At 33.5% G+C, this 15582-nt stretch overlaps 1 protein-coding gene across 6 annotated transcripts in view; it reads right to left on the reverse strand.

Annotated features, from left to right (window-relative positions):
• Positions 1-15582, reverse strand: part of stac (C2 and C2B_Munc13-like domain-containing protein staccato) — a 335805-nt gene that overhangs the window by 18379 nt on the left and 301844 nt on the right. For all 6 annotated transcript variants that reach the window (XM_081766345.1, XM_081766336.1, XM_081766354.1 and 3 more), the window contains 9 exons: positions 15147-15368; positions 12948-13069; positions 11548-11700; positions 8819-8956; positions 7332-7383; positions 6019-6182; positions 4689-4905; positions 3937-4011; positions 3554-3655 (listed from right to left, as the gene is read on the reverse strand). In XM_081766345.1, the coding sequence (XP_081622471.1) occupies positions 3554-3655; positions 3937-4011; positions 4689-4905; positions 6019-6182; positions 7332-7383; positions 8819-8956; positions 11548-11700; positions 12948-13069; positions 15147-15368 (1245 nt within the window). The remainder of the gene's footprint in view (positions 1-3553; positions 3656-3936; positions 4012-4688; positions 4906-6018; positions 6183-7331; positions 7384-8818; positions 8957-11547; positions 11701-12947; positions 13070-15146; positions 15369-15582) is intronic.

Genomic DNA, 15582 nt, shown 5'->3' on the forward strand with positions numbered 1-15582 from the left:
CTGGTGAAAGATGCCAAAATTGAGCTGTCTTTCATAGTCAAGGTTTCAGACTATGTTAGAGTTTCAGCAAGATTCGATACTCGCTCATAATGTTAAGGGCACTCAAGGGTGGTTGGAGATGAATGGTCCAAACTTCAACATCTAATTTGCATCCTTCAGTCCTCTTAACTACCATTTGTGGGCTATATTGAAGATTGGCTTGCAAGAAACGACACAACAACAATGACAGTTTGAAACGCTCTCTTATGCAAGTACTAGAAGATTTCCTTTTAAAAACAGTGCGTAATGCAACTAATAAGTGGCCACCAAAATTGTGGTCATTTTGAGTAATGATTGGTGTTGCCTGTTCACAATGTATTCTTGTATATTACAATATATCTCATCATATTGTGTCCGTGTATTGATTACTTTGTGACAGTCTTTATGGTAATACTAGGTATATATTAAGCTCTTTAAGAAATTCAATAGACAAATATTTGATTTTTACTTCCCATCCTTACAGAATACTGAGGTTATGAAAGCATAATACCTAAATTTACACCACAAAGGAACTCAGTGCAGTTGGCATGTGCACAAATAATTTCCAAGAAGGTCATTCCGCTCAAAACACGCTTTTCCCCATCACATGCACTTGTCTTCAAGAGCTGAACTACATTTCAACGAGACAAAATTTAAGAAGAGTATAGCAAAAGAAAGTGGCACAACAATGATGCAAACAAAACAAATGAATCCCACTAATATTCAACTAATACATTCTTTTTGTCTTTAGCTATATAACGTGAAAACAGAGATTGAAGTTTTGGAGTGAACTTTTGAACTTTGAACCTTTGAACTTCTCTTATTTTTCTTTAATCTGATTCAAGACCAAATGGTTCAACACATGAATACTGGACATAGATATCCCGCTGTTCATAAATTCTAATATAAATTACTCACCAGTAAATTCATTCAATTATTATATTTGTTAAATACTGAAAACCTGGAAGAAATTATTCTACTTTGCAAAAGCATACAGAGGTTGTTCAGTTTACATTTGGCCAATTTCGACTTACCTAAAAAATTAGAAGAATCCACGGCGCCAGATTCGTAAGTGCTCGATGTGTTTCCTTGGTTCCTAACAATAGCCCGACAGCGTAATTTCCACTGTAATAGGCTTCTCTGAAGAACTGGGAGGGGAATCTTGTCCCATTCCCTTTGCATAGCTTTCCAAAGTCCTTCCACAGTTGTCACACGTCGTTTTCCTAAAGCCTGCTTCAGCAATCCAAATCCACAATAGTCCATAGGACTTGCATCTGGAGATTTAACAGGTACCTTATTGAAAGGAATCACCTGTATATCACTTGCCTCCCCCATCTCCCTGTAGAATGCGAGGGACGATCGTGAGGTATGTGATGAGGCCTTGTCCATGTGAATGAGCACCAGATTGGCGTCATTTCCGTACATTGTTGGAATCTCATGCTCGTAGATCGGCCGCATGATCTGCTCCTGAAAATACTGCGAATTTATTTTGCAGTTCTTCGCCATCCTACGAATCTTCAGTTTACTTCGGTAACAGTAGCCAGTAACGACCATGAACACTTTTGGGAAGGATTCTTTACAATCAAGGACCCACCTTCTGAAGTTCTTGGCGCCTTTCTCTCGGTACATGATGGCTCTCGGTTTGCCGCAGTCGGAAAGGTAAATCCATGCTTCATTGAGCGTTACGACGTACATCCACCTTTCTTTTGCCAGATGACGTTCGTACAGTTTCCGGGCGTTACACTTTCGTTCCTTTTGGTGGGCATCCGTGAGAAGATGGCCGCGAGCTTTCATGACTTTTTCCAGCTTGAGTTGATGATGTCACGTTCTGCTGACAGTCCCCAAAGACACGTCAAGACGATTAGCCATACATCTTTGTGTTGGCGGATTTTCTTGCATTGCCATTTTGCGACGTTTCCTCTGCATGGTGGAGGTGGGCTTGGTGCATTCCCGCTTCCCAGGCAACTTCGTTGGTGATTCAAATGGTGGAGCTTCGTTGTCCTTGTACTTTTTAATAACATTTTTTATTACACTTAAACTGATGTTGCAACCATTCTTCTTGCAGTGTTTTCTAATGACAGAAACACTAAAGTGGGCGTCATAAAGAGCCGCAACATAGCCTTCCCAAAACCGGCTTAATTTGAGCGGCATTTTGGCCACAGAGCGGAAACCCACACACTTGAAAACAAATTTAACACAACACTCACAACAATGGTCCTGTTTTGTGCGTTATTGTCGTCCGCGCGGAAAAACAACTCCGTTCCCAGGAAACCACTGCCGAACGCCACGAGCCAGGTCGGGTGAGTCCATTCTACCCGGGAGGAGGAAGGAACGAAATCGGCCAAACGTAGGCTGAACAACCTCTGTAATTCCGAGATTTGTTTACCACCTAGTGACAAGGAACGCGAGCATACATTCATCATTACAACAGCATAAATTGGCACTGACACTGTCTTTCAATTTACTTTTCATTCGAAAGAAAATAAGTTCCCATAACATTAAAAAAAGTAACGCTTGAAATTTCCTTAACCGATTATAATATTCCTCCTTGATATTTAACGAACTCTACGATTGTCAAAGATAAGGTTACACTTGAGACTTTTAGTACAGGCTTCAAGATGTTTGTGTGTAGAAGTGTTAATATCTTAGTGTACGAGGCGCATCCAGAAAGTAAGTTTACCACGCGTCCCACGCGTCCATCGTCAGCTGTATTGTTGGAAAAATGTCAATGCTGACCCTGTGTGCCTTGTTTTGTGCTCTAGGGTCAGTTGCTTCAACACAAAACTTCTTGATTAACAGGCACTCCGTGACAGTGGTGTGCAATAAGAAGCGGAAAATCTTGCAGGAACTTCTTGCTCATGCCGTTAGGCCCATGGACCTGGCACAGCTAATGATGGATTTCGATTGGTGCTACGCCCTGTGCATTCAAAAACTATAATTGCTCGCACTTCACACGTGGCGGAAGCTGGAATAGGAACGTCCATCTTCAACCACTGCCACGACTCTACTGAGAGTACTAGGGAAGTTTCGCTAGTGCATGTGGCATGCTAGGACCTTACTCTCTCACCTACACGTAGTCGCTTCGCGCAACATACCGTTTCCTAGCTATGGGACGCGTGGTAAACTTACTTTCTGGATGCGCCTCGTATATAATTATTACTTGTGCAGTGAATGCCTATCCATCATATCTCCTCCACTAAACACTTTTACTTACCTATTTCTTGACAATGCTGACAGTATAGTCAGAAAAGTGGACAATTAATGATTTTGAGTGAATCCGCAACGGGACAGAACAGCAAGGATATCTTATGAGTTTACATAATGATTTAGTTATCTCTAATTGTAATTTCCCAACTACTCCTTCATTCCAACTAATAAAATTCCCGTTTTCCATATATCCTTTCCTCCCTATCCGTATTCTAATGACTTAGTGCCACTCCTAAATGCATTAGATAATGAAGTAAAATCAATCTTCAGCACACAGTTGTCTGTCAACTGCATTTAAAAGGTATAAAGATGAAGAAAAAAGGCATACCTCATTTGTAACTTCAAATTTCTTTTGAGGACCAGTTTCTCCCATTTCTTCAACTTTTTTACTCATTTTATCCGCGTAGAAAACTGAACATCGGCAAATATCCTGAAATAAAGAAACATCAAGAATGAAGGTTTTTTTTTTTTTTTTTTTAGTAAGCACAATTACGCAAAATGTACAACACACGGATTAAAATTCGTTTACAATTCAATTACACATTTACAATCTAATAAACTGATATTTCTTCAATGGATGAACTTTTAGCTAATAGCAGAAGTAGGAAACTTTAACCAGCCTATTTATATAATTTCCTTCATACAAGGTTATCTAAGAATAAATTTTAAAATTATTTTGTAATTTTATTTATGTGAATTAGACATACTTACGTCTATTATTTTTGCTACAAATGTATAGGAGCCTTCAACGTCTGGCCACGAAAGTTGCTTCCAAAATATTTTGATCTGAAACAAAATACCAAGTATGAATATTAATAATCTTATCTGATAAGCGTAAAAGAAAAGAAAGAAAAAGAAGAATAGCATTTACAGTTGCTTGAATCTTACGCTTTTGAATTTCTCTTCATAACTCAGCCAATTGAGAGGTACTAATACGTTACAGAAAATGAAAGGAATAAACTAATTCTAGAATTAATTAGCCTTTATATTGATCAGTCATGAGCGAGGAAAAAGAATTATTACGTTAAATTTGACTCGCAAAATAATTCGTGTGTATATTTCTCAAATACATCCCAACTTTCATATGATCCTTCGGACTGTATCAAGAAAAGTAATGAATGTACGCTGGAAGAAATTATTGTGATGAAGATTTTTCCCAAGCAAATAGTACTGTTAGTTCGTAGGCATATAATATGAATCAGGTATTCTATCTATGAAAATTATAATTAATTAAAATCAAATTTACTCCCATTAAATGTTTAAAAGTTGTGCAACTCTCAATACAGATCCCTTACATTGCAATATCTTGATAATGAAATGGTAATTATACATTTTTTATTTAAAATAATGTGATAATTCTATAAAGTACATATGCAAATGTGACCTATTCATAATCAGAAATTCTCAAGGTCTAGAACTATGGCAACCCTGTTCTCAAATTGCAGAATGAATTACTATGTTACCTGGTAAAATATGGCAAGTGTATCAACTGCAGAGGAACTATATTTGACACTTGGGTCTACTGGCACCAATTGATCTAATTCTACAGCTTTCTGAATTCGCTGCATGGCTTTGTAAAGAGCAATGTCTAACCATTGAGCCACGCCTCTGTGGAACCAGTTGTGGAATTTTTGGATTTGGAAACTGTCCGAGTCTGTAGGACACAGTCCAGATCCTAGGCTGAAATAGAAAATGCAATAAAAACAGTAACCTAAAGAGAAACAATTTACTTAAATAAAAACTATATATATATATATATATATATAAACAGATTTTAAAAAAACGCTAAAAATCAGAAAAAGTAATAATAATAAATTTGTGCACCTATGTCAAAGTTATGCGTGAACATACCCACAACAATACTGTATGCTAACCTAATGTATGATTTTCTTATAATCATAAAAAAAATCAAAAATGTAAACCTCCCTCGGGCTTATTGTTTAGTGAAAATCTTACTGAAATATGACAAACTGTTTTCGACATAATCGCGATCATAATTACATAAATACATACAGGTCAAACAGAATTTTAAGGCCTGTTAATAATAATCTAACTTAAGCAACTTGATTAATGTGAATTCTGGCAATCTTAATACCAAAATATTGTTAGCTAAACGTTAGAAAGTCTCAATGGATTTCGTTATCAACCAAACTTGAACTTCATTACAAAATTATACGCACTCTTAAGAAAGAATATAGGAAATATAACTGAAGTTCTGGAACTATTGCACTTAATTTTGTGTGTTTTGTGTCTAAATATACGAGGTCATGTGTCTTTTTTTTTTTTTTTTTTTTCAAAAATGTATTTGGTATACAATCAATAACCTGCATATTAAATCGAAAAAAATATTGATCTACTACATAAATTTAACATGTTGAAATAATAATAAATAATTAAAATTAAATAAACTTTGTTAAAAATAGTAAGTAAATATCACTAGTGAGGCAAAAATTTAATTACTCTAATTGTCCGATTGAAAAGGAAATCTTTTAAGCTAATTTATAGGCTCTTCATATGCATATAATGAACTGTAAGTACATTCCGTTTATCACACACATACAGTAAATAATTACATAGATAAAGTACACTTTAATTATAAAATACAATAACCAATAGCTTTGTCCATAGTTATCTCAGTGCCAGGCATTTTTTTTTTTTATTAGGCTGTATGCAATATCTGTACATATTTAAAATTAGAAGTAAAAACAAGCACTTTACTGTGTTTAATTGCATATCAAACATCATGAAATCAGATTTTTAGAAGTTATTTGTTATGTATAAGATAAATCTTACACAGCAAATTTCTGAAGAACTAGGTATAATTCAAACAATGTGGTTCCAACAGTCAAAATATCGTCTTCATTTGTACCGCCTTCAGCCGATGATTTGTCTTCAAATCTTAGTGGTTTTAGTGTTTTGCAGATATCATTAACTACAGGTTCTACCAACTCAGAAATCTGGAAACAGTAAAAATTGAGTCTATTAACATGAGCTGATTCGAAGAAAATGACGAACTGACAATAGATGGAAATGAAACACACGTACTTAATAAATAAAATTTCTACTCACAAATATGGTTGTTTGAATGTGATCCTCTAAGCACATTATGTACTTAACGATTTCAACAAATGAAGCTCATTGTTGGCGTGGTCGAGTACTCCGAGATGGCATGCTAACAACGGTAAGACATGCAGAACGAGGAGTGAGTGAGTGAGTGAGTGAGTGAGTGAGTATGTGTGTATGTGAGTATGTATGTATGTGTGTATATATATATATATATATATATATATATATATATATATATATATATATATATATATATATATATATATATATATATATATATATATATATATATATGTGTGTGTGTGTTTTATCATATCACCACATAATTTAATATAGTCTCCTTGAATCTAAGAAGCACAAAACCTATAGATCCTTAGATTCTTAGATCCTATAGATTTTTACCACAAAATTTCCCTGACTGTCCGGAAATTCCATAACTACAAAAATTTCCTTTGAATTAAACATCCTATTTCTCTACAGCTGATCTTACCTCACTAATTTTATAACTTTTCAACAGTTCACTTTTCAAATATATTGTAATGTGAAAACTTCCACTCAGAAGTGCACAATAGAACTAAACAAATGTAACAGTTCTTTCGAACTTACTTGATGATAGAGCTCGATTGGTTTTCAAACATCATGAAATTGAAATGTCCACTTTTGAATAATGAGGCTGAAAGTTTTTAGTTCAGCCATCTCTGCCTTTAATTCCATTAACACAATTGTTTTTCGATTCACAGTTCGAAACTACGATCTTAACTTTAATACACATAAGCAAGTTGCGAACTTTCCTGCTAGTTTCCGATAGCTCACCGACATATGAAAAAACACTATGCTTTCATAGGTGTATAAAAATTTCATGAATGTACACAATACAGGATTTTCTTCCAATATATATATACCTACTATAAACTTGCACCTAGTAAACTGACTTTATAAATATTGAATGTAAATATGTGTAGAGTAGCGATAGAACTTATAACGCAACTATGAGTAATATATTAACAAAAAGTTTCTTAATTTGTTATGCGTTTTCTTACCTTGCTCTCATAAAGAACGTACAATGTCTTCACATAAGGGATCTGAAGTAATCTAAAAAAGAAAGAGTTTAATGATAAAAAAATCAACACTTCTTACATGGAAACAATATTATAAATTTGTAATAATATCAGAGCTTCCGAGCGCCAGGTCATTATGAAAACTGGAAATATGAATCTGGTGTCTAGCTTTTCTTAATGTTACTATTCCTAGGTTTTACCTACCAATAGATCTGATTTTTAAGTTCTTGGATAGATTGAAAACAAACTGTAATAAATTCGTTATAAAATTCTAAAGTTTCTAATTTACCTTGAACCTCAAATAAATTTAATTCCGTTGAATAAGAGTATTGCTTACTATATTGGTTTATTCTATGTTGTGTGTGTCTACGCTTCTGTTTTAGTTAGCAAAATTTTTTTCTTTCTAGATTAACCATGAAATATACTGCATAAAATACTCAATCTTGACTGACGAATTGTTTTAGCATTTCGGTGAGAAAGAGACTTGTATTTAATATTGAATCGGACAATGTTACTGTCAAACTGTACTTTTTATACCAGTAAATACAATAAAAGGCCAAACTTGCCTAGGTATCAAATTGGATTTGTATTATTGGGGCGCTTGGTTTTCAGAACTGACACCCAGATTAGAAGAGAATTTTTTGAGTCCTGTTAATACTAAATACGAAGTATATCCGTAAAGTAAGGTTGCAACACCTGTAGGTGGACAAGTAGTATTTTCGAACGTAAGTTGGCTATACTGGCTTTCATTATCAACCTTCTGCTTCACCATTGCGGTTGTTCCTAATTGCTACGTGAAGCTTAGTACAAAAAATATGTTTACAATGACTGCGTGGACTCAGAATGCTGTCAAATGTGAAGTTCAGGTGTTTCCTTCAACACAAGGTAAACACCAGCAGATTTTTACAAAAACACTTGTTCCTGTGCATAATAGTACCCAAAGAAACATCTAGCTAGACAATATTTCCACGAGGATGAAGAGGTAAAGAACAAAGTTGAAATGTGGTTCCAGCAGCAGGTATTGGAATCCTATGACTGGGATACAGAAGCTAGTACCTTGTCTTAATAAGTGTTTAATCAATGGCGGCAACTATCTAAAACGTCGAAAAATAATCCCCGCATCACTAAATACGTTTAATATATATTTTGTCAAATATACATTTTTTTCAATACATACTAGTAGTTGTACCCTTACTTCTGGACCGCCTCGTATATTCAACATTAAAAGATGACAACAGCAGCTAATGTAAATTTACTAGAAAGACTGCTATAATTTGAATCTAATAACTCATCTATTTCATTATTCTATTTTGAAGAACATATAAGAAATAAACACAGGCTTGTGTTAATTCTGGAAAACATGAAAAAAAAAAAAAAAAAAAAAACATTATTACATAGGTCTTCTTAACTCACAAAGCAATATTACAATAACGTAGAACCCCCCTCCCCCACTTAGCCATGACACTTACTCCTGATAAATTTTGTCGTGATGTTCCACTGCTTTTTGAACATCATTTCGAACAAGTTGAATCACTTTGATAAGATGTTTTAGCTTTCCTTCTTCAGTTGATTCTTCAGGATTGTTGTTCTCCAATATTTGGTAAAACCTTTAACAGAAATAATAATATTCACGTGATAAGATACACGCTTATTATCTTATCCTTTTATGCTAAGCTACATTATATAGATAGGATGGTGACAAACTGTGCCAATAATACAATTTAGTTATATTATACAAAATACAGCATTATTGAAAGAACAGATACGCAATTATCGAGATAAGTTGTTACAATACGCTCTCTCATGGTCTTGAACTCGATAGAAAATTTAAAAAAATAGAAAAACATGCTCTTTGTAGCATTAATGACTATTTATGTAAAAATCATTAAGTAAAATATAAAAATGATAAATTTAATAAGGACGTAAGATGAAGCGAAATCCTCAAGCAAGAATGCTGCAAATGACAGAGTAGGAGCCTTTAGTAAATATGTGAGTATTAATATTCATATAGCTCCACACACTGAAGGAACTAAAAAGATTGGAGATTTCCTTGATTAGCTTTTTCAAGATTATACAAGACAATAGAACTTATCACCCATAAGAAACTTCCGTTGAAAATATGTCAAACAAGACATTACTACAGAAAGCTATCAGATTTTGTTTCGTGTATTATATATATATATATGGGTCAAAAAAAAAAAATGTACTCACTGTTTGCCAGTTCATATTTTGTGACAAATTTAACTTTACGTGAAAATTTTTGGCACTGAGAAAGAGTTATGGTGTGTGTTCGAAATGACCACCAGCAACTTCTATACAACGCCCAGACGTCGAACTGCACACCGAACTAAGGCTGTTAGTGTACGTGGCGTAATAGCAGCACATGACTACGATTTTTTCTCACGTAGCTCGTCGAATGTTGCTGTTTTTTATCGATACGCATCATTCTTGACGGTCCCTCGGAAGTAGAAGTCCAGAGGTGTCACATCAGGAAACCGAGTTGGGTACTCAACAGGACCTCTTCACCCAATTCACAATCCGGGTAGAGTTTTATTGAGGTACAACCTGACATCTCGATGGTAGTAAGGTTGGGTTCTGTCTTATTGTATGTAAAAAAGTAGTAGTTCATCACCATATAAATTTTGGATGGCTGGTAAAATTCTTGTCTGAAGCATATCAAGATACGCCTCACCAGCTACGGTATCCTTGAAGAAAGGACCAAGCACACTACGTAATTTAGTGCGAATGCAGGCAATTGTTCCACCTGTTGGTTCCAAACTCTCTCTGCCAATGACATTGTACGTCGTGAGTGTTCTCGTACTTCTAGTAACATTTCAGTACAGCCTTACATTCAACAAACGATAAGCGAACCTCAGCTATTGTTGCTACTCCATTATCTTCTGCTGCGCTGGCTAATATGACTAGCTCATTTCACTACCAACCACCCGCGAATGCATGTCATAAATTGCCAGCTTCGGCTACCATGACAAATTTAATACCTTACCTATACTACGTATTAGATTATTCAATTACAAATAGTGAGTACATTTTTTGACCCTTCTGTGTATATTATATATATATATATATATATATATATATATATATATATATATATATATATATATATATATATAGAGAGAGAGAGAGAGAGAGAGAGAGAGAGAGAGAGAGTGAATCTTGTAAGAATTATTCGATTTCATTGATTTTACCTACATATGTTGTTTTTGCCCTATTGTCCTGAAGATGGACAAAGACTTATCCCAAATAGATTGATAGGTTTTGCTGTTTTGTCTTAAAAACTTAAAAGTTAACCTTCAATTTTAACTTTTTCTTATTTCTAGATTATTTACATTTGTTACCGAACATTTCATTGACTCGCATATTAATAATTTATTTCGTGAAGTATTATTTCAGTAAAATTGTAGTCATAATTTTATTTAGGTGCTCAAGAGAACTGCAAAGAGCCCTTCAAATGTGTTGGAAGAATACACGAATAAAAACAAATTCAAATTAAGCGAAATAGTATATCCAAGTAATGTATTAAATATCATAGACATGAAAAACTCTTGATGTACACAAGAATAAAAAAAATTACATCAAATATACATATATAAATAAGAGAGAGAGAGAGAGAGAGAGAGAGAGAGAGAGAGAGAGAAGGTACATAAGGAATTCTTAGAAAATAAACAATTACAACTATTATCATAATTAAACAAGTTTCCAATCGAAAAAAAAAAAAGTTGAAACGTGATATTCGTTTTATATTATGTATTCAAGTTTGTTGTTCTGAAGATTTCGATGGTGATGCCACTAAATGATGTACTTGAGACAGAAAATCCACCTAACATCCATTTGTAGAAATTAAATGCTACGTGATAAAATATTAAATTATATTTTCGAAAACTTCATTTCCAAGATATCGTTATGATTAAAAATATATACCCTTCAATTCTTAATTTTACAGTTGAAGAGTCCGTGTGTGTCGTGTCCAACATTTTTAGAAGAAAGTGAAACTGATAAGATAATGATAGGAAAATATGTGAGGTAATATTAGTTCAAAGGCATTTCAAAGAATATAATTTTTATTATAAACTATTTGTATTTAGTTTTTTTTTTTTTGTTTTTTTTTTGTTTTTTTGTTTTTTTGTTTTTTTTTTGTTTTTTTTTTTTTTAATATCTATTCTCAGTAGCTCCTTACCAATCTAATGCACCTTGGGTTACAGCATCGCCAACGCTTCTCTTAATATCACAGTTAGGTTGATCTGCTTCGTTAGTCAACCAGCCATAGGTGGAGGAAGGAAACAAATCCAAACCTTCTGGAGGCTCCAATGTCATTAGATGAGCAAATATGCTGAAAGAAAACAAAAGAAATTAAGACCATCATTGTTTTTATAGGTTTATTCTTCTACTTTCGCTTTTCAGCTCTATACAAAATATATACATTTATTTACCGGTTTATTTCCTACTATTTAAATACTAAAGTTGTTAATTGGTAAAAGCTCGTAACATAACTTTGGCATAGACATTTTTCGTTTTATTTTTCTTTCTTTCTTCCCGCTACTTTCTTGTCTGACATCGATCTATAGAGAACTGAAAGACTGGCAGTATATATTCTTAATGTTTTTGTGTGTCGACTCTTTAAATACTTTCCATTTTTCCATTCCTATCTTACAGTCTAATTATTTTCTCTAGTTCGAGCTACTCATCTCCTAATATACTGTTCAATCAAATTTCAGTTCAAAATCTCTTGTCATCGCGAATTCTGCCGAGAAGTTTGAAGCTTAAAATATAAAACGATAATCATGCCTGTTGCGCTGCATGGTTGCGAAACATGGCCGCTTACTCTGAGGGAAGAACGTAGACAAAGTACCTGAGAATTAAATCCTGAGACGAATATTCGGACCCAAGAGAAACGGAAATTGGTAATGGCTGAAACTTCATAACTAAGAACTGCATAATTTATACCGTTTACTAAACATTATTAAGTCTAGGAGACTCAGATGAGCAGGTCATATAGCCAGAATGGAAGAAAACAGGAACGCTTTCAAAGTTTTTACTGGAGATCCAATCGGAAAACGTCCACTAGGAAGACCTACGCGCACATGGAAGAATAATATTCAGATGTATTTCACAAAAATAGAAGTACAAAATAGAAACTGGATCATAGTCCGTTAAGGGTAAAAGTTAATGGAGAGTTTTTGTGAATGAGGGATTGAACTTCCGGGTTCCATAGGCCATAGAGTTTATTATAAATAGAGAAAAGGTTTAAACTTCGCGAAACAAGTGGAACTTAGTACCAGATGATGTACTGCATTTATTTCCAAATTTACTATTATATTTCACAATCCTTCATAAATAAGGAAATCCCCTGTGAAAAGGACAGTTATTACTGAAACCGAAAGTAACAGAAAATGCTTACTAGATGTTCAAGATATCGAACCTAAGCCTTTTGTAGTAAATTATCAAATAAAGGTGTGGAAGCCACATGTCTTTCCTCGAAAGCGTCAAATCTTGCCATGACTTGATAGTATCGAAAGACAACAAATTTATTATTTTGTTGAATTGAGAACTAAAGTGCATAATGAATGTAATACGTACCTTAAAATAGATGCCAAATGGATTAAAGTGCTTTTCTCGCCTGGTGGTAGTTTTCTGATCTTTCTTATTGCATTCAAACACGATGGCATTATTCTTTTAGCTGCATCCCAGAACTGTTTCACCTGAAAAATTAAAAGTTGTTTTAAATCACTATAAGGTATTGTTACGCAGGGATTAAGAGAAAAGATCATGGAACAGCCAATTTTTTTTTTTTTTTTTCATTTATTATTCAGAAGAAAGGAAAAAAAATCACTTTAACATATGATAACACGCAATCACGCATCCAAAAGGTAGAGATAAATTTACTTTCAAGTTTACTAAAAATTATTAATTCGGGGTCAGAGAAATGTGTAATACAAGCAACACAAGTAAACAACAAAATTAACTTGCAAAGATAATAATCTCTAAAGGTTTAAGCGTTTATTTAATGTCTCTTTTCAGATAATCGACTACATTTGATATTCAGTCATCAAAACAGGAAGAACGAAGATAAAATATCGAAAACCTGCATGTCACATTCTTTCATTAAATTGCAGAATATTAGTTCGCAAGTTATTTTTGAGTAATACATACTACAGATATACATACTCTTTCTGTTCTGAACGTCTATTTTATTTCATAAAGTCAGAGATTTCTATTTTGATCCTTAAGTCTCACTTTATTACGTTTCACTACGATTTCTAGAATTATACATAATATATATAACGCATTACTACACTACACTACACCTAGTAGAATAGCACTAACAACTTACAATTTAGTAATGCATTCTTTAAAAAACATAGCTAAAGTAAGTTAGTGATGTTTCTTCATCGTATTAAGAATGCTTTATTACTATGGAACAGTATTATAATTGTTAGGTAATCCATTTATTAAAACTTTACTTCATTGCTTGTTGGCATTTAAATTAACATTTCAGATACTATATTCAATGCATTCTCAATTACGGAAAATAAAATGTTAAATCAGCAACACCATAATAAGAGTCAGAACTCATGGATGCTGAAATTAAGTGAAAAATCAGAAATTCAAATATAAAAGAAAGAAATAATTATGAAATCAATATTCTGGATTCAATGATTAACAAAAGTTTTCGTCTTACAGTGTGTACAAGAATACACACATGGGCACAGAAACAACACATTTCAACTTCATTCTAACTCTAGTTCTAAACTCTCAGTCCATTGAATGAAGTAAGTCTGTGTTATATGATAACTTCTCAAATAAGAAGTATAATACTGTTTTCAAGTCACAATCACTAAATGGTTTGTTATACAATACAATGTATACAATACATATCATTTCTAAGTCATAACTTGCTTATGTCCGAATTTATAGTTCAGGAACCGTGTGTTATTAACATTCATTCTCTAATTTTTTAAATGTACCGTTTCATTCAAAACGGACGACAAATCTGCAGCTTTCAAATATATTTCATAAGAAATTAAAATAATAAAAAGGTACAGCATATAGCTTTCATGTTTTCATTTTTCTGTCAAACATGTTATTCATAAATTTACGTGTTTTGTACTTCTTTTATCGATCATTTATACCTTAAAATTTGACTCTTTTTTTACGATATACTCACGCTCCAATATTCACTGAATAGGGAAAACAAATATCCTATTCCCACACTGTGCAACATCTTGCCGCAACAGTTAATAAATACTACATTTTTTTGTAGTAGTAGTAGTAGTAGTAGTAGTAGAAGAACTGCTTAAATGATTGGAGAGATGTTCCTCTCTTTGGTACGGAAATCAACAGTCGGCGCTGGTGGTGTGGAAGTTTGTGACAAACTCCAAACAAAAAAGTAAAATTTATTTTGTTCTATTTTCAGTTACGTACGAACACTGCAAACTCAGGAGAGCAGATTTGAAATACTGTCACTCAAATGTAACAATATATCTTCTCATATTGAAGTTCTATACGTGAGACGACTAATGTTTTCAAGTTTTTAGTTAAAGTAAAACTGAACCCATGATGAGTTAATTGCTGGCAGAATTTGAAACTTAGAACAGTACATCAAACCATTATACAGTAAAATGCAGAAGGTAGTAAACATAGATGATTAATCCTACATAAGTTATTGTAAATAGATGTTAACGCAATGTCGCGTTAACTCAAACTTTAAGTTACTGTAGACGTGCTGCACGTATTGAGAAAACTTAATATTCTATAGTGATTAAACGTAATACTTACATCATCATCTGAAAGATTTCCATTTTTCAAAGGCCGAATAATTCTTTCAAGGAGCTCATAGAATACTTGGAAACTTAAAGGATGATCCACATGAACACTGCTGTATTCAATCCAACGAGCCATTGCAATATCCAGCGGACTCAAACCACCTTGCGCTAAGTGTTGGGTCAAAATTACTTCAGCTGGCTTCGAGAACGTTCCATTCCATTGAAAATGTTCCACCTGTTTACATATAATCACATAATTAAAAAAACAATAACATAAACGAAAGTGTCTGGAAAGATTACACCACCTAAAGGGAGGAAATACGTTCCTGATGGAATCAAAATAAAAGAAGTTATTATATATTATATTTGCAAAAAGAAAAATCCTAATACCACATACGTTGGTTCTTGTCTGCGTGTATAGCACTCTGAAAATTATCAGATAATGTATT

The sequence above is a fragment of the Thermobia domestica genome, chromosome 1, assembly GCF_964235325.1.
Source record: "Thermobia domestica chromosome 1, izTheDome1.hap1.1, whole genome shotgun sequence".
In the NCBI taxonomy this organism is placed as follows: Eukaryota; Metazoa; Arthropoda; class Insecta; order Zygentoma; family Lepismatidae; genus Thermobia; species Thermobia domestica.